Consider the following 20,738-nt stretch of genomic DNA (forward strand, 5'->3'; position numbering starts at 1 on the left):
TAGCCAATCTGCAAGTACAAAACAGGACAAGTGCTCGCTCACACAATCAGTTGTGCAGTGAAGTTAAGTCTTCGCTCCTTCTCTTAACCATCTCTTAAATCCACATCCTGTCAGCAAGTATAAAGAGAAGGACAAGTCAGCAAGCATTCCTTGAATAGTCGACACTTACGGCCTAATCAAACATTCCTGTATCAAACATGGTCATTTGTAGAAAAGCATAAGGTTTGGAGGACCATAACAGTTTGGCCCAAACAGGTATTCTGACAGCACAGGTGACTAAGTATATTTTTTTTGTATGAGTTGTCACTGGACTCTATTGGCTGGCATTGTATTTTCTTCTCAAAAAAAAGCTTAGTAAAAACTGTTTGAGCTTCACTGAGACGCGTTAAAGAATTAATTACGAAGTAAAGCTGAAGGAGAAAATTAATTTCGGAAACACAAGAGGTTACTTCTCTTTTCCTCCCTTTTCTGGAAGTGGGGGAGGAAAGGCAGATATTTTCATCTTCACGCTGGGGGCAGGAGTGGGGAGCTGTCCAGTCGATAACCTGGCCATCAGAACAAGGTTTGTAATTAAAAGGTCAGTGACCTGGAAAGCTAGGGCCTCACTCTCAGGGCTTCTCAGTAATGACGGCGCTATTAAATTAAGACTGTTATGAAATCAATGCTAAAAAAGCTTTCATGGTAACGAGATTCCATTCAAGGACATGCAAACTGCCTCATGAAATGGACTTAAATTATAAAAAAGAAAGTAATAAAAGAGGGTTAAATTGAAATCTGCTGAAGAATTTACTTTCTTTAAAGCCCTCCAGCAGTGGGCTGTGCCCCCTTCTCTCAGGTCCTCAAGGTAATCCACTTCGGTTTCTTTGGCAAAGGAGAAAAGACAGGGGTTCAACTTCCAAGAATGCTGACTACACAAATGGGAAGAAAATTAAGTCAGTTTTCTACTGGAGATTCTGGGGCTGACAGCATTTGTTTCCAGGGAATCAAGCTCTGATTGGGAAGGGGCAATTAAATAATTTATTAATCTTTTCAGAAATCACCATCGCCTGGCATCTTGACAGCGGCAAAATTTTCTGGAACCCTGATGCACTGCAAAAAACTGCAAGACCTACATGAAAACCTCATGTAGTAACTCACTTCCTACCAGCCAAAGTAATGAAACAGATTAGTGGATACAACGTGTAAAAGGGCAATGCTTCCAACAGCTTGCAACTCATCCCACCAAGCAAAACTGCAATTGCTTTTGGAAGCATATAGCACATTACATTACATACATATACAAAAGACCAATCCAGGCAGCGTATCTTCTGAAGGCTGTCCAACCTTCTGGACGGACATTTTCCCAATATAACTCAACAGTTATACATTTACCTACCCTAATGCACTTCTGTTCTCCCATCACTCTAATTTCTGAGCTCAGATGCTTTTGTCTGTTCCCACAATCCCACTCTGGGAAGGCATTACTGTACTCGTTTTACAGATGAAGAGAACAAGCAACTAAGGAAAAAGTTCTTCATCCACAATTACACAATAAGTCTGTAAACTGGCAGTTTTTCCCTTCCCTGCCCCAAAAGACTAGCACCCTGAAAAATAAAGCTCCACATGTATAGTGCACTTCCACCCCCTTCCTCTGTCTTGCCAGAAGTTGCACATTCAGAGTACACAAAATTAACAAGCCACATGAGTTACCGGATGGGTAACTGAGCAGTACAGGACATCTGAGGCACAACAGTTAGATGACAGACACATTTCCACAAGGGTTTAAACCCCACATGCTGTCTAATTACTCCCAAGGCGCCGCTGATTCTGTGGCATGTCATCAGCAGAATCAGCGAGTTGGACAAAAAACAAACAGCATCTTTTTTTCCTTTCTTTTCTTTCAGATACTCTGAGGGGAAACAGCTGTTTTTCCCTTCATCTGAAGAAGTTCATGATAAAAAGGAGGAAATGTCATAAATTACACAAAATGCCAGTGTAAGCTTCAAAGAAAATGATAAATGATTCTAATAACTTCATGTTTCTCATTAATGCCTCTGTATTTGGGAGTTTAAAAGTGCTTAAGACAACAGAGAAATCTCATCCAACTTTTGAAAGACCTTTTACAAATCCAGGACACCCTCACTCTCCCAACTGTCATCAACACTATCATCCCATGTTCAGGAGAGACCAGTTCAGCAAACCCCTGACCTGCAAGTAAGGAGGAAAGCCTACTTGGAGCCTCTGCAACTACTGTTTCACAAGAAACCAAACCCAGTCCAGCTAATGATCCTGCAGAAAATTTCATTTCTCACTGCACTGAAATGTATTAAACAAAATCCAGTTCCTATATTAAATATTAAATAATATTAAAAGGAAAAAAATTGATTGCCCTTTTTTAGAAAGGAGACACTTACCAAAAAAGAAGAAAAAATTATAATTCAAGGCAGAACCATCTCTGCAAGCCTCAGAAGTGAAATTTCTTAGGCAAAGTCAGGATTGCAGGACCTGAAGCTCACCCACACCTAATGCTCCAGTCCTGTCCCTGTGGCCTACCTAGGCTGTAGCTGGAGTGGTGGAAGGCTCCTGCAGGGGTAGGGCACCTGGGCTTTTCCCTCCGCATTCACAGACATGAGGTGATCCAATCATAGACCTCTCCTGTGTGGTTCCAGGAAAGTAACTTCAAAAGACAAGTTCATACATGGTATACAACTATCTATAGATATAAAAATACCCCTCCCCTCAAATTCTTCTGGGGTCCATAAAAAGACCTACTGCAATTTCTGCTTGAAGAAACATGGATCAGAGTAACTGTGAAAAAAATACAAGGACATCTCTGCATTATTTCCTACAAAGATAATTTTAAGAGACTCTTGTAACTGAAATGGTTTCTCTACAGAAAATGTTTTTTGAACGGCAGTGAGGAATTCTCTACCAGACAATCTAACTATCTGTAAACTGGGGATAAACATTATCATTGGAATGACAATGACTGTATCTCAGAGAATAGGGGGAATAGCCTACCAAAGCGTGTAATCCCTCATTTACTCAGGACTAAACTAGCCACGATATCTACATTTCAAGAATAATGCCTCCATCTGCTAGAGTACATAGGTACCATGACAGTATGTACCTTCTGCTCTCGAGGTCATGAACAGAGGTCATGTTGAAAACTCAGTGGTCAGATTCCATATGGACATATATCCAGTGACTGCTGGGTACAGGCACTACTGGACCCTGCTCCTTCCTATCTCCTACTGTTAAGTTTTCAAACAAACAATTAGCACAAAGGGAAGGAGGGCTAATTAACAAACAGGAACAAACAAACAGCTCTACCAAACCATTTCTGCTCTTTAGTAATTATTAGCCAAGTAATTCATAAGAAGTATTAGTCAGGCCACAGTTTCTCTGTGCCTCCATCTCCCCACCCTTCCTCTTCTCCCAGTCAGGGATTTATTAAAATTAAACAGATTAGATGGAGCTCCTGATACTAAAAACTGTTCAGCGAAGCCTGCGGTGGGGAAGTGCAGAGCAAACACCAGAGACATTTGTCTCTAAATTGCTCTAAATACCTTCTGCAAATGAAATTCTAACCCAGCTGTGTTGAGAGAGAAAATGAGGAATAACTGGTCATTGTCAGCACAGAAGAGGATCAGGCAGTTATAATATTGCACGATATACTGGGGGCTAAGGATCTCTCGGCAACAATAGATTTTGTATCAGGTTACCCCGGGTAATCAGCACAGCTTTTAGGCTCAGCTTTCCCTTGCTTCATTGCTTCGATGATAGAGTTGAAATCCCCAAGCTTTTATGATTAATTACTCCCTGTAGGTCCACATATTTCAAGGAAAAACTCATGGAGCACAGCGGCCAACAGGGTCCAAATTTTAATGCCATCCTGATGGCAGAGCAGGGCACGCAGCATACCTATGTGATTCGAATGCTCTCTAACTACTAGCACCAGGACAAACAGTGAAAGGATCACACTCAAAACGATCCATGAACTACTTGTCATGACATCATTGCTAAAACACAAGCCTGCCATTCCCTTCTAGGTCCTTTGCTATTCAAGATGAGGAAAGTGGTGCATATACTTATGCACCATCTCATGACATCAGGTCTCAGGCATCTCAATAAATAGTTCATAACCCTAAACAGAATAATATATATTTCATAGGCGTTCCTACCTTTCAGTACTCAAGATCTTTAGTTATAGAATTTGATGTACCCTGACATGCTTATGACTTCAATGTGTAAGTGGGTGACTTCCCTCTGAAGTTTTGAGTTTGTATTTTCAGTATCATTCCAACTGCTTAAAGTGCACGATAGTGCACGTAATTAACTCCAAGGTAAAATTGTCCTTATTGTTTACATCTTGCGGTATGGATCTACACAATATGGTCCCAGGAGGGTAGCATAATATGGAGTGAACTTCAACTGAAATGCACTGTAAGTTGAGGACTAAAAACTTTAGAAAGAAAAAAATATAACAAAAGATAGTTCCACTGTGAGTCAGAAAGTAAAATAAATTCTCAGTAGGCAATGGCCAAAGTATGTTCCATCTGTCTAAGACAATATAGGGTTTGTCAGGATCTGTTCTATCCCCGCTATAGAAAAGGGCTAAATTCAGTCAGTAGTTTACCATTTCAGCCTGAAAGTCAGGTTGACCCCAAGCTTGACCTTAACCTGACCTTGTTTACTTTCACCAAGTCCTTTGCCCTTCATGCCTCTCTCTGTCTCTCTTCGGAAACATTCGACCTTTTCACCTAGAAGTTGGTCATTCTAAAGCCAGTGTCACTAAGGTTAGAACTGACCGACTAGTCCACAACTCTAAACTGTACTCATTGCAGAAAAGACCTGATAATAGTTAACCCAAAAACTTCCAATGTGTCTTCTGTATTCTACAATTCCACATCTGGTGCCAATATTGCTCTAATCAGTTTGGAAGAAAAGAGACTGATATTTCTTACAAATTTTAAATCTTTTTTTTGAGACAGACTACTTGCTTTATCCTTAGCATCTAATTTTCCATAGCAATACATTTTGGCTTTATGCTAATTTAGGCTCCTTCATTATCACTGAGACCACAAACTTAAGAGTCCATACCTTTCTTCTTCAGAAATGATCTTTTGGTTGCAAGAGGACTTTGGCGAACTCGTGGATTCTGTAAAAACTTCACTGCTGTCACAATCTGACGAGGGTAGGAAGATTGGAGAAATAGAAGAGAGAAAAGATCCAAGTTAGGAATGGTCAAATTCCTATATTACATTATGCATTCTGTACTGCAAAGTAAGGCATTGCATCCAACACATGGAGATGGTCTGGAGCTGATGCCTATCCAACTTTCAGAAACAGTTCAACGAGCATCAGAGTTTGTGGCTTAACCCTAATCAGACAGCACAATTATGGTATTACAACTTGGAAGCTTCTTGCTGGATTACTCGTGGAGCAGCTCAACCTGTACAAAAAACTCCATTAAGATTCTTAGGGGTTTCTGTCATTTATATTGTGATCTTCTTACCTAGGTTGACTCCTGTAGTAGAGGGCAACCTTGAGGCAATGCATGTGAACTGTAACAGTAGGCTTACTAGTGAGAATGCTTCCTTTCTATCTGACTTGCAGCTCCCTGCAAATTCTAAGTCTAAGGCCTTTTCTGACATCATTCTAATTTACTGAATGCCATAAATAAACCTCAGCTTGTCACGACTGGAAAAGAAGCACCTTCGCATGTTTTGTATCACATAACAAAAATATCCAAAAAGTCACTTTTCATGACATAAATGGGTAGGTAAGTAGTTAAATTTATGTTCTGCACCGGCAGAAATCACAGATTACTTTTGCCTAAAGACTGATTTCTATATGCTTCTTTAAGGTGACAGAGCACTTAAAACAAATCACTTATACATATAAAGGGTAAAGTACGGGATAATACTCAATGGCATCAACGACAATGGCACTGGTTTTTTACATTGCCATTTAGTGCCAGTGAAAGGTATTTGATTTTTTTCTTCATATGGTAGGTCAACTTTCCACATACTCTTCTATATGATCACACACATTATTATATCTTGCTGCACTAGTGATTCACTTTACTTTTATACAAAGACATCTGTTCTCATTGTGGCATCAGGGGCAATAATGTGCCTGAAGTTAACAGCACTTCGGAGATGGACACATCCAGGTGAACAAGTGGAAGAGATTCCTTCCTTCCTTTAGAGCTAGAAATAACCACGCATATGCATGGCAGAGGTTTTTCTCCCCAAACAGTGGCATAAACCCTCTCCTAAAATGGTGGTGTATGATAGACCTATGTTAGGTAGGTCTTGAAGAGTTTATCTTAAAATACAGTTTCTGGAATTCAATTCTGAAAAGCTTTTCAAAACTTTTCACAGCAGAAAAAGAAGTTAAAAAACCAGCATCACTACTGAAATCACTAAGTTTCACTTTGTGTTTGAATCAAAGCCTTCGAATATGCATTTCTGGTCAGAGAGCAAAGTTCTGATGGGTTTAATGGCACTTTCAATGTACTCCTCAGTGCATTCCATCAATGTTTTTTTTCTTTTAAATTGCATCTCTTATTTCTTTAAATACATTAATCAGGCTAGTGTAGGCAAAACGGATCCATTGGACAATGCAATAAACATGAATTATCATCTATCCAACACGCATAATGGCTTAAAAATACATAATAGCAGGTGTAGTTTAAATGATTAGTTATTACACCTGTGGTGGGTCTGATTCAATTGGGGAAAATCATCTTTAATAGGTTAAAAGGTTTAGATCACCAGGCTTCCCTTAAAGTGGCTGTAGAGAGGGTATGATGGAGTACGCTGTCATTACTAATTCATTTAAGAAAAACATGGGGGATACAGCAAAGAACAGCATAAACGAGCGAATCCAATTTAAACATCAGGTAAAGCAGAAAACACCTTTTAAAAAAGCATGATAAATGAATTTGGAAGAGAGATGAAATTGACATATTTATTTTAACGGGAATTTGACAAAGTCCCAGCACACTTCAAAGTTGGGAAGATAAAAATTAAGGGAGTATTTTTAATTCTTTTCCTTTTCTTATTTTCCTTCACTTTTTTTCCTTACGTTTACATTCAGTGATTTTGAACCATAAAATACTACAGCAAAATACCCCACATAAAGTACACTTCAGTTTCATTTATGCGCACTTGATCTGTCTCCAGCTGAAATGCAGGTGACGGGCAAATCACAGATTTAAACTGCGGTGATATTGCTATCCCAGATGCAGAAATATAAAGCTCCCAAACTAATAACCTTAAGATAATATGCTGAATAAGAAAGATGCCCAAATGAGCAGACCAACAGATATGTGAACATATCAAAACCACTTTCCTTCTAACAATAATTACTTGTTTGTTTCTTTGGAAACTCCTCAACACTCCCTCCCACTTTTAGTGAGCTACAGACACAAACGGCCTCAGACCTGAAATTCTGCAAGCTTTCATATTTAATTATCAGGTTTTAAGCATTAAAAACCCTGCAAGAAATATGCAGTATTTTTCATTGTGCTATTTCACTCACAACCATGCGAACATTTTATTGATTCTAACCCTTTACTAAAACTTATTTTGGCCTTGTAAAAATGTAAACATTTCAGTAGTAAATTTCACTCCAAAATAAACTTCTATTTTATCTCTCCCCTGCATCACTTCCTCCATTATTAACAACATTTTTAATCTTAAAACAAAATAAAATTACAAGCAAAACAAACTTAATAAAAAAGAATCCTGGACATGTATTCCTTCCCCCAATAATCCCACGTTTCTCATATTTCTGTTTGCATTTACCTCTGAACATTCCTCCTATAGGCTCAGCTGAAACATCTTCATTTTTATAATTCATCTTGTATATGTGAGCAACTTACGTAGCAATTTTGGCCACGTCAAAATGCCAATATTTTCAGCAAACATACACAAGAACTTTCCTACCTTCTATGGATCATTTTCTTTGCACAAACAAGGGCAACTGCAGTCCATAATTTAAACAACACAGAAAGGAGGAGGAAGATGAGAAGACTTTGCAGTCCTGTGTATAGCCAAAAAAATCATGCAGCAAATAGCACTCTGACTCAGCTGGTGACATTGTTCCATACTATTTCTGTACCATTTGTAACACTTCTCCAAATTTTTATAGTATTAGGACACTGCCAAATAATGTGCATTGTATCACTAGTCTGATTTTTAGATTGCCAGCACTCACTGGCCAGCAAACTAGTTTTAGCTAGGGGATCAGGTATGTATGTCTCTTCATGAAAGACCGTTTATTTGGCTTTTAAAAGCAAGTCGATTCCATAAACTTGCTATCCCACCACCACATCTCCCGCAGTGATATGATACACAAAGACATATTTCTGACTGGGTGGTGGTGGGTGGAATCCTGCAGCAGGTCTTGTCCTATGGTTTGATTTTCTAATTAGAAGATAAATGTACCAATTCATTAATTATATTTGAGTCTGGCCAAATTACATAAATTCAGGCCAAATATTCTGCTTCAATGTCAAATATATAAAACCGAGACAGGAACTTTATTGCAGATGTTGTGGGAGAGCAGCGGGCTGGTGAAATTCTGGGCCAAAGCACAGCACTTTGACGTTATAGCCAAGGTCCCTCATTCCTACTTTCTCCCCCTTTTGTGTTAATGGGGAAGGTAAAGCCAGCCTTATTTCTTATTATGCTCAAAGCTGCAGGGTTTCCAACGAAGCAATCTAAGCTACTTTATCAATTAACTAGCATTAGAAAAATAAAGCACAACAATTTAAAATACTGTGGCAAATGACCACTTTCCACCATCTAAAAAAAACCCCCAAACCAAAGCAAATCAATTAACAAAAATGTAAAAGGAAATCACCTTCCTGAATAAAAGTTCCACAGAATTCGGTGACGGAGTTTCACATGGAAAAGAGAATCAAAAGCCACCAGGAGCGCAGCCCATAAGAGCTCTAATAGATTTCCTAATACTGGGAAACCTCTGTAGGTTATTACTAAACAGCATTTGTTGATAGACTGAGACTTTGAGATGACCTGTGATGTAAAGGTTGGGTCTGAATTATACGTTGCAAGGGATGGTATTTTGTCTTTCTGAGTGGATCTGTATCTGTTTAAATGCAACACTTCTTTTCATTAAGCAGAGGCGGCACAGGCCATGAACTATGCACAGACAGTTTACATTACATGTGCGGAAGCAATCAACACTGGCAATATACATGACGTATGTAAAAGAAGTTGGAATTAATTTTTTTCCAGTGTATTAAAAAATAATAATATGGCAGTATCAACAAACACTCAACCTATTTCAGCCAGAGCAGAAGGCCACAGCTATAGGGCAAATGGAACTGATCAATATATTAGCCTACAGCAACACCCCCTCAGTGTACGGCTGTATGTTTGCAAGGCTCAGAAGATTAAATTGTCTGTGAAAGGTTTCTGCACTCCTACTCTAAAGGAGATACCCAGAATCCTGTTAACAAGCATCAGGCTAAAGCCAACTCACGTTTTAACGAGGGCTGACTTAAAAGCCTGGCACCGCAACGAACAAGAAAACCCCTTCAAACAGAAATGCTGCATTTTAGTAAGAAATCAGTGCTCTGCCAGGACTAACTTGACAAATATGGTTATCGGTGGCACACGGAAATAGTTGCAAAGCAGCTGTTAATCAGGGAAACACATCATAGAACGCTGATGCTAGCACTCATGAAAAAATGCAAGGGGCTAATTATGAAGCCATATATCTCACTAAAGAGGCACCATTCCTTGAGATTCCAGGCAGGGCTCTCAGCTTCGGGGTCCTGGGACACTGCACACGCAATGTTCTCTTACACAAGCTTCCTTTTCCCAATTCACTACTCTGAGCCCCAGAATTCCTGTGAAATTCATGTTTTACAGAAGCTGCTTGTTATGTCTTCTACAGAAATTACCTGCAGGTTGGCCAGGAGAGAGGAAACACTTTAAAGCTCCTGTGATTTCACTGAATTTCTTAGGAAACCATACAGAACCCCAGGAATTATTTCTGTTGTGAGAGAACCTAGAAATGTACAAAGTTTGGCAGATCTCAAAGTTGCACTGAGAAAAGTTTAAAAATGCAATAGCAACAACCAACAACAAAAAAACCCTCATGTAAAACACAGCAAAGAAAAAAGAAAAAAAAAACAATTTAAAGCAAGATTCACAGGAGTCATAAAATGAGAAAAGAACAAAGGCAAGGAAGAAACAAGCTTCAAACCATATCTGAGATTAAGAACCCAAGACTAAAAGGATACAGAATAGTAACAAAATTAATGGGTAACACAAGCTAAAAAGGAAAAATCGCGGGTGCCCGGAAGCTCGGACAGTGGAGAGTTCTGTGAATGAAATCTAACTCAAAATCATCAGAATCACAGCAGCCAGACCACAGGTAAGAAAACCAATTCCAGCCGTGTATTTATTGCCCAGTTTTCACGAACACTTGGAAGAACAAGGCTCCTGAAGGCAGACAGGGGAGCGGGCTGGGGGCAGGTGCGTTCGGGTTCCGCGCTCCGAGAAGCAGCGGGGCCGGGAAGGGCCTCACCCGGGAGGCGGCGCGGAGCCAGCGCGCCCCCTAGCGCGGAGAGGCGGGCGGGCTGCGGCGGCACCGCGCTCAGGCGCTGAGCGGGCCCGGCGCTGAGGGGGCTCGGGCGGCCCCGCGGTGAGGGGGCTCAGGCGGGCCCGGAGCTGAGGCGGCCCCGCGGTGAGGGGCCGAGCGGGCCCGGCGGTGAGGGGGCCCGGTGCCGAGGCGGCCCCGCGCTGAAGGGCAGGCTTCACCCGCCGGCGAAGCCCAAATTAAGTGTTTTCACTCAGTGGAAATGAAATGTTTTGCAAGATGAAACAGAAAGAAAATTGAGGTTTTAGGTAATTACTAGTTGGCATTTACATATCACAGGCTGGTTCAACACCTATTCATTTTCCTCTTTTATTTTCAATTTTTTAAAATTGCTCATTAAAATGAACACATGACAGGGACGGGGGGAAAAATTACTCTTCCTCTTTTTCCTGAGGACTACAAAATCCAGATCTACTTTAAATACATTTATCTATAATTATCACATACAAAAAAGCCTTACTTAATTTACATTAATAGGGTGACCAAAAAAAAAAAAAAAAGAAATTTGATAAAAGCCAGAAAAAATCCCAGCTGAGCTGTCTTCGTGTCATCTTGTTGTGCCTATTCCGTCCCAGGAGGGGCCCGGACCCTGCCACTCGCTGCGGGCACCAGAGGGAGCAGAAATCAGAAGCGAAAACCCTTGGGGACAGGCTCCTGTCCTGCTCCCACCCACGTCGCCCACCAGGGCAGCCACAGAGGCATGCTCTCAGGTGCCTCCTTTCCCCTCAGCACAGGTCCCCCTCATTTCTTCTGCTGTTCTCACTCCACATAGTCCCTATTCTCAACTTCTTTGTTCCAGGAGCCACTTCCCGCTTCCTCCAGCTGTTCATGAAGGCATGACCTCTCCACCTTCTTTATTCACAGGCAGCCAGCCCTTCCTCACCCAACCTTCCCGCTTCCAGGGATCCCCGGCTGCAGCCCCAGTCAGACTTACAGTCTCCCATAGCTCGGTGGCCTCTCCATTCCGATTCCCATTGTTCAGTTAAATCAATATTTCCTATGCAAAGCCCTTAATTTTCCTGCGCCCTTCAGCTTTTTTTAATTTTAACCTTGTGAAAGTCTTCTTTAACCCCACAATGCATTCTAGGATACAATTTGTATGAAAAACGCTATATAAAATAAAGTTTTATTGTGTCATATGTTAAGGACATAAAACATCCCTGATAGAAGTGTACAGGAGCTGACATGATAGACTAATATATTTTAAGGTCTATTGTGTAAATATGTATTTAGGGAATTCTAAAGCATGGTATTATTGACCCAAGTCTCTCTTAAAACACATTGATATATGGAGTAAAAGCCCTTATGAAAAGTAGCAACTTCGTCTGTGTAGTAGTCACCTTTCAAAGTGAAATATCTCTGCCATCTTCAGTTTTTTCTGATTTGATTTAAAACATAGTAGACATCTTGCCAAAATTCCTCTCTTTTTAAGAGGAATAATATTCAAGTAATACTTACATGCATAAAACTAAAGAGAACAAGAAACTTTTACACATGCTTTAAAAGAAGCGTACAATAACTATTTTTATGCACAGAGAAAATGTGCTATGTATTTTTTTTTATTTCAGAAAGAAATACACTTCCAAATGAGACTTCGTAAGATCAGGTTTAACACAGTACAAAGTGTTACAGGGAAGTGATAAATGCTGGAAAAACATCTTATAAGATACATGAGCAGAGCAGCAAACTAAATGTGTTAAACTGATAATGCAGCCATAATAAATTTTAACCAATCAGTAGCATGCACCCTTTTTCTAGAGTTCAAATATTTTAACTTTTCAATAAAAAGATACAATCTCACTTTCAGAGGAAAAAAAAACTTTAAAAATCCCCTTTTTGTACTTCTGCCTAAGCTTCAGTTGCAAGCTTCCTATAATCACCAGTACCACCAAAGAAGGTATTGCAGCAAGATGAACGCGGGGGGGGTGGGGGGTGTGTGTGCAGTGGGAAATAATGCTTGCAATCCAACTGGCAGCAAATTATTTGAAGTTCTGTTTACATAAAAATGGCAATAACCTCAGCGCTGAATGTACTGGATCACTGTGGATAATATATGGACTAGAAGGCCAGCGCCTCATGCAAGTAGGTAAGACATCTAGCTCCCAAGTGTGGGTGAAGCCAGCGTGCCATGGTTAAGGTTAACAAACTGATTCAACAGGGCCTAAGAAGACAGAAGGTGAAAGGTCAAAACTGATTAAAGAGAATCTCATTTTTATAACTTTTCCTGACAGTACCCAATTTATACATCTTGCTTCTCCCTTCTTACAGAAGGAAGCTTAGGGATCACTGAGGCTCGGTGCTGTAAAATTAACGCAAGTGTCAAGCTGTTGAGCTGAATCACTCCAAAGGAATGTAATGAGTCAGTGTCCAAGATGCTCACTACAGCAGAACTAAGATCATTCCGTGGCTCCACAGCTAAAAAAAATGCATGATACAGCTTTCAGGGGAGTGGATGGCAGCACCTCCAACTCTTACCTTTTTCACTCCTCTCTTGAAAGAAATCTCTTTTACCCTAATATCTTCACATGTGCAAAATGTGAAAAATAATGAAGCTGTCATTTGCTACATTCTCATTCTTTTAACTACAGGGCAGACAAGGACTGCTGGAGGTTCATTCTCATGCTGGCGAGCTAGAAGATGACGTAAGGATAGGAAGTCCGTGTCACATCTAACAATTGTGCCTGAGTACTTAAAATCGTTATTGAATGGTAGACTCCATAAGGCTAAATCAAAGAGATGCACCAGAACAAGATCATTGTTTAGACTCACTTAGATCCTTCTAATTCCACAGTCAGGGGACTGGAAAATACTAGTAATACAATGGTTTAGATTTAGCACAAAAGGATCAAAACTAGAACCCATCTGTGGAAGATGCCATAAAGATGTTTTAGACTGAAATGACTCAAATGGACAGGAAAAATCCTTGAACCTGCTATTTCAAGAACCCCATTTAATAGAATTCTTAATCCATGGGAAATGTAGATTAGAAACTGAGTGTTTTCCTTGCAGCAATAAAACCCCAAACAATGAGGGGTGAATTCAGGGGGTTATAATGGCATTATTACATGGAAGATCTGAATGACCAAATGAATAAGGAGATACTGGAGGAAACTACTTGGATCACCAGAATCTAACAAGCAAAAGGCTTCATGTTGGAAACATTAAAGAAGCTGGAAATTGTGACAGCTGCGCAATAAATCATGCAAACCACAGCAGTTGGGAAGTAATAGCAAAAGGAGAAGGACTTAAAACACTGGAAGACCTTCATGTAAATTTAGTATTTTACTTAGAGCTCTTTGGGACAAGAATCATCCTTTTACTCTGTATTTGCATAGTGCCTGGTGCTGGTCTGCAACTGGCCTCCTGGACATTTATTATAACACAAATAATAATAAAGACTGAGCAGACCATGCACTTTGTTCCTGCTGTTAATTGCCCCATTAAGGGAAAAACTAAGTAAGGTGCAAGAAATCTGATTGGCCAGAGCTGCCTGGTCTATGGGGATTGCAAGTGGAATAATTTTATAGATTCGAAAGCAGCTGCGTCCCTTGTCTTTGTCCAGTTCACAACAGAAAGAAGCTCACATCACAGAATTTATCCTTCATATGTAGGAACTTGCATGAGCAGCCTCAAAAGCAACCAGGCTTCCCTGTCAACTGTAAGGATGCTTCCTCTACAACAGGAGTGAAACACAATATGAGGGCAAACATGAGGAACATTTCCACTGTAGCTGTCCATGCCATAAATATTCACCAAAAAACGGGTCCACTTTATTTTCCCCTGGGGTCAATTTGGCATTTTTCATGGATGTTACATCCACTATTTAAAGAAACAAAGCATAGAGGTGTCGGGACAAATTCAGGATGCTGCTCAACCGATACAGCACTGTGTGTACCAAAAAAGTCACGTGTACTGATCACCAGCTCCTCTCTCTTGAAACACTTGAGTAAGATTCCCACCAGCCTAAACTGAGTTAAAATGTCCAAGAGAATTAGTTCTATAGAGAGTTATACGCAAGCCTAGTTTCTACACAGAAATTTGGGTCCAAACCAGGAAGGCCTACAAAATCAGACAAGGTTCAAAATGGCACTTCTACTGTTTTTTGTTTTCCTTAAACCCTGGCACAGCCAGCATATGTCAGGGACTATTATAATTATACTCTTTACGTGCTGAAAAATTAATAAACAATTACTCACTTCAGGAAAAAAAAGAAAGCAGCCATTTCCTTGATAAATGCTGCAGAAAGCATCAAGAATCTCTCTGAAATCTGGGTCCGTACCACAGCAAGGGATTAACACCAATGTAAGAATGGCCATTGTTGCTACGGAGAACGGGCACAACTGAAAGCTTGAGTCTGTAGCGCTGCAGTTTTCCCAAGGCTCTGCACCTGATCCATAGGAGCCACAAGGAGTTTTTCTGTCTTTGTAACACAAGAAAGCAGATTCAGTCTTTAGTGCTGCTTTGGCCCAAGTACAGGCTGCTCAATCAATTTCTCTTAAGCCACAAAGTCCAAAACTGGGGGTAAGTGTTTGAAATGCACGAGTTTCAATCCTGCTAGGCCAAAAAGGGCTTCCACACTGCCTTCATGGCTGGAAACTAAAGGTTACCTCTACTGTGGTAGGAAGTCAAGCTCAGCTTTCCAGGAAACCACGAGAATGGTAAAAAATACATGCTTTCCTAAACAAACAGGTGAGACAGCAGAAGTCTGGGACCTTTATAAATTCTTACGGAAATTTATTTGCAGCCTAAAACTTTACTAAAATCTGCCATTCAATTAGTTCCTCCCTAAAATATTGGCAAGCTCTATATTAACTTCCTTGAGAATCCAAAGGGAACTCAGGTGCACTTGCACTGAAAGGCTTCCAATTTTCTTTAAAAAATTAAATAAAGTTAAATAAATCCCATACATCTCTTTTTAAGCAGACCCACGCTACTCAGTCTTCTCCCCACCTTAAATCAATGGTAACCCAATTCAAATGCCTTACAGCTCTGTCTGAGAACTAGTGGAGAGATCAACGCTTTTTATCTTAAGGATTATGGATCGCTACTTGGCTGACTAACATACCCAGCAGCCCATTAGAAATACCACAAAGGGCACACTGTTTCTCCCTCCACCCCTCAGACTTGGGAAAGCAGCATATAAAACTTCACCCCTTCACGTTGTAGTTCTTAGCCTGCCTGCCTTGTTTCATACTCTAAACATACCAAGATTTATTAACCTTTACAGTAAAAACAAATAAAATAATGATGAAGTAAAAACACAGTGATGTAAGGGCTGCAGCTAGCACCGTTTATCTGTGGAAATCCAATTAGTGCTCAAGTGGCAGAGATACCTGGAAAAGTGCTCACAATCAAATCAAAAAATGATACAAAAACATTAACCTGATGGCTAAAAACTCCACATTTAAACATTTAAAGTAATAAAGGTGCTTTTATTGAGTATTTTCTATATTTCATTAGGTCCCAAATTGACGAGGAGCCCTAGAGATGCATTTCCTGGGCTTTTGGATCCTTAGACCAAATGCTTGACTTTGTTGTTGTTTTACAAAGCAAAAAAAAGAAAGAGTGTTTCTTGCTAGAATGGCAAACTTCTTTGCGCAGCAGCAACTACAGCAACAATCGCATATGCAGGAAATGCTGAGAAGCCTATGAAGATATTCTTAAGTCTGACACATTCGTTCGGTGCTCACTGTGATGTGAGCAGAAATGTTGTTTGAATTACTTTCGCATGTAAGAATATCTGGATTTACCTCTATTGTTGTGCTCTACTGGAAATTCTTCTCTCAAAGCCATCACCTAATGTCCCTTGGCTGGTAAAGTGACCATATTGATGAGACAGTTGCTGGAAAGACAAGTACCCACTGTATACCTTGACGGTCTCAGAAAATAAGATATATGACACAATAATCTTATATAAGATATATAAGAAAATAAGAGATTAGTCAAGCCCTCAGCAGTAGGGCCCTCAGATTACGTCTGCTTACAAGACTTACAGAAAAAGCAGTACCATGTCCCTGCTCTATCCTTCTTAATACTGTGACTCTGCTGCTTTTTGTCAGCATTAAATTCACTTAAATTTATTAAAAGAGGAATCAGGAGAGAGTCACTGTCAATGAACAGAAGACCAAACTTCTGAGTAACAATTTTCTTCATCTCTCTAAAACCACAGAACAGGAGACAGTGATACTTCATAGGTTTGGGAACATCTAATAGAACTTTACCCATCGGTTTTGCTTATAGCAAAATGTTACACTTGCTTCCGGTATCAATTGATGTGTGCTGCTCTTAAGCTTTACACGGAGGAGTTGAGCATACACATTCAGAATAGACTGCATTAAGTGCAAAATAAAATGCGCTTAAATTCCATTCCAAGGTGAATTAACTGAGTGAACAGAAGCAAGTTCCTTGAACTAAACTTTCTGTAAAGTACATTTATATTTATATTTCAGAAAGAATTTGTATTTTATCCAACTATTTTTAAAAGTGCAAAAGTTTTTACTACTCTTCTAGGGAGATTTCATGACAGGTCACTGTCAGGATTTTTAGCTAATGCTAATCCTTAACTTCCATTTTTTATAATATGAATCCACTGCTCAGAAATAAATTTAAGACTTAAGAACATCCTATGAACATTTTGGATTATACCGGGTATAATAATAATATCATAAAATAATATAATATTATAAAATAGTTATTTCCTGACTTCACGGTTTCACTGGGCAGCTACTGACACTCAGATGTTCTGAACTGACTGGCCCTATATGTGGTATTCTCTTTCTACAGAGAATATTCATGAATAAGCTTTTAGATGCCAAAGAGTACAACCTGTCTTCAGGGAGCAATTTCTACATCTCTTTAACTTTAGTGCTTGGTATGTAGCAAATTATAAAGAGGAATGTGATACATATGATTTGCACACTGAAATGTAAAATGTTTAAAATAAAAAATTAAGGACAAAAATCCTCTATCAAACGGATTCAACACAGCAATGTTTAGATTCCCCTCCTCTCCATCCCCTGTAATCAACAGGGATGAGTACTGGCTAAGAATCAGTGGTGAGAGACCTCCTGCTCCTGTCTGGAGTATAAAGAGTCCTGGTTTATTATTCTGCATTTGCATGTGGCAGCAAATGTGTAAATGTTTTAATAATACAAAAATCCCAATAGAGTGGAGGAGGAGGATATGAAAGAAAGAAATACAAGGACATTTACTTTCTTGAGAGTGAGACAGAAAGGAAAAGAGAGAAAGAAGATGACACGATAAGGGACAAAGCAAGCTTTCTGGGGTATATCTGGAAAAAGCTAGAAGAGAAATCATTAGGAAGTCCATAGTGCATCTACAGTGATACAGCGCGGATCAATTCATTTAACACTGCCCTGTACATTTACAGAAAAGTACTTTTGATATAATAAAGGCTCATAAACACACAGAAATTGGGTTAGACCTGTTTCGAATTCCTGCCAAACAATGGTTCAGAAAAATGAAGCTCTATTTTAATTAGCTCGACTCAAGAGTGATTTGATAACAGCAGATGCTGTCTGGATGCTTTCAGCTTGATGGGCTTCACATACATGAACTTAAGAGTGGCTTTGATGCAATTAGATATCTCTCTCTCCTTTAACATGTGTTAAGCTGAACCAATGGCTTGTGTCTATTTAACATCTTGAACTAGAAGGATATTGACACTCTTCCTCATTCTTCTCCAAATGAGTGGAGCTAAAGCAAAGAGAAGGCAGCTTACTGGGGCTTACGCATGCAGCTTCAACAACTTGAGGACAGAAAGGAAAGGGTACCATACACTACCCACAATGTAATATTAAGGTCTTAACATTAGATCTGTTTCTACCACAAACAAAATTTCCTGGCATGTAATTTTTACGGGCTTGGTTAGTCCCAGTCAAAAAAAATGCCCTATCAATTGCTGCTTCAACTTATGTCATTTTCCGTAAAAACAAGACAGACTCAGTAATAATTCCATACATCCCTTTCAATTCTATATTCCAGAAGATCCTCCATACACACACTGTACCATTAGAGTAGCTTCCATTCAGTCATGGTACAACTCTCCCACCTGCTGTCCACCATTTTCTTTTAGAGATAAGTTCTTCCATTCCTGGAAATATTTGTGCATTGACATCTTAGAGAACCCTTTGCCTTTCTGAAGTGATCTACCTACCTCACTCTGTAGCCATAAAGTACAGGCATTTGCTAAAGGACACGTGCAACATAGGAGCTGCTTTAATGCATCAGGGACAAGGCTAATAGGAGGTCTTGATTTGTTAATTATCTGTCATTTTGTCACAGCTGGGCTGCAAGGAGTGGGTGAGGGGGAATCTTTCTGCTTGGTTCTTTCTCTAAATGCTGAATTAGGCTGTCAAAACCTTCATCCCACCACAAGAGGCTGTGAAAAGAAGAGCCAGACTATCCTTTTCTTCCTCCTTTTCCCAGCAGGATATGCTGCTTTAGATGTCCTACCCTCCCATCATGTCTCCAGAAATGTATATGGCATATATAAAATGACCTTCACACCATCACACCATGCCCAGTTTAGTCAAGGGACATTAGCAGACCTGAGCATGATAAATCAGAGAGGAAATCCCCGTGCCAGGGGAGCACGCAGGAGGCATTTATTCTGCAAGGAGCCCTAAAGTTGCTACCTGCTTGAATCAGCAATTTCAGAGCAAGGTTTTGGAAGGCAGAAAGCTTGGCCTCTGAGAAAGCAGAGAGAGAGATATACATGGAGTTAGAGAGATAAAGAGGTGGAGTAGTGGCAAGATTCCCTTTCTTCTTACATCTCTGCCCCATGTAATCCTATAAGTAGGAGAAAAAGTTCAGGCTGTCTAATGGGATAAAGCATGGAACACCCCCATGGAGACAAAAGCTAGAAAAGCAGAAAGCGGCTGTGATATAGCAGTAGAATTTACTATAAATGCTTATGCCTCTAAAATCCAGCTAAATGTGGCCGTTAAGCCGTGAGAGCCTAGGGAGATCCCCACCCACTCCTCTGTTTTCCCTGCAGGCCACGTCCAGAGCATCCCATCACTCAAGTCCTCTCCTCAACAGGCCCTGAATTATGAAAAATCCCCTGCAGGAGCTTCCCACATGCAACAGACACACCTCTTTTCTACCACCAGCGATGCTTCTCCCTTTCAGGTGTGGGAGGCTTAAAATTTATTCCATGTATACAGGGGAACTGCCTGCTTGAGATGGAAAAATTGAGGGCATTCAGCTCTGGCTTTGTACAGGTGATCAGAATCTATAAGGTCACCTGAACTGGAAAAAAATTACTATGAGCATTCCCCTAGTCCATTGCATCATAAAATAAGAAAAAGTGTCTCAAGTTAACATTTTTTTATTTGACACTTATGACAGCCAAGGAGCACATACATATAGTCACTACACAAGTCAAAGCCTCAAAGCAGTTTTCTTCTGTGGATCATCTTCTCCTACAGTTTGATAAAACTGGTGCTTTTCATGTTTTGAGCTGAAATCCCTTAGAACTACTGTTTCATTTTCTAGTGTGATCCACCTACCAGTATACAGCACGTCAGCCATAAGGGTAGAGTAAGAGCTACAGTTTCCTTGCCTCATTATTTAGTCCTGAGCACTAAAACAAACAATACATTTTTGCACAGACAGTCCTACCTTCCCCAGATGGGCCCTACTGAGAAATCCACTGGGGACAAAATAACTGTATTTATCTTTCATCAGGTAAAGTTAATAGATTCATTTTGGGGAAGATTTGCAGAGCTTGTCCCTGGAAAATAAAATTTGCTAAAGCATTGCTTCTCAAACTTTATGCAAGCTTGACTCCCTTTTGCACGCATCCGTTGTGGTGGCTCATCCCACATTCCTCAGCTGAGATGGCAGCAAGTTCCTTCAGGAAAATGAGAGTTACTGGAATAAATGCTAACTCTTCAAACTAGGAGGAACAGAACTCCTAATAGCAATTACAAGTAGAAAGCTGCTTACTGGCTAGTGACTTTGTGACTGCCTTTGAAGGCTTTTGCATCCCTTTGGGGGTTATAACCTAAGTTTGAGAAACACTGCTTTAAGGAACTTAACTATAAAGAGACATAGCACTGATGTGATGACATAGCATCGTTCCCCACCCC

At 40.1% G+C, this 20,738-nt stretch overlaps 1 protein-coding gene across 1 annotated transcript in view; it reads right to left on the bottom strand.

Moving 5' to 3' along the window:
* The window catches only part of PEX14 (peroxisomal biogenesis factor 14), an 80,730-nt gene that overhangs the window by 36,681 nt on the left and 23,311 nt on the right, over positions 1 to 20,738 (bottom strand). The window contains exon 3 of the mRNA XM_063354192.1: positions 5,083 to 5,167. Coding sequence (XP_063210262.1) covers positions 5,083 to 5,167 — 85 coding nt within the window. The remainder of the gene's footprint in view (positions 1 to 5,082; positions 5,168 to 20,738) is intronic.

Source organism: Chroicocephalus ridibundus, chromosome 16, assembly GCF_963924245.1.
Source record: "Chroicocephalus ridibundus chromosome 16, bChrRid1.1, whole genome shotgun sequence".
NCBI classification, from domain to species: Eukaryota; Metazoa; Chordata; class Aves; order Charadriiformes; family Laridae; genus Chroicocephalus; species Chroicocephalus ridibundus.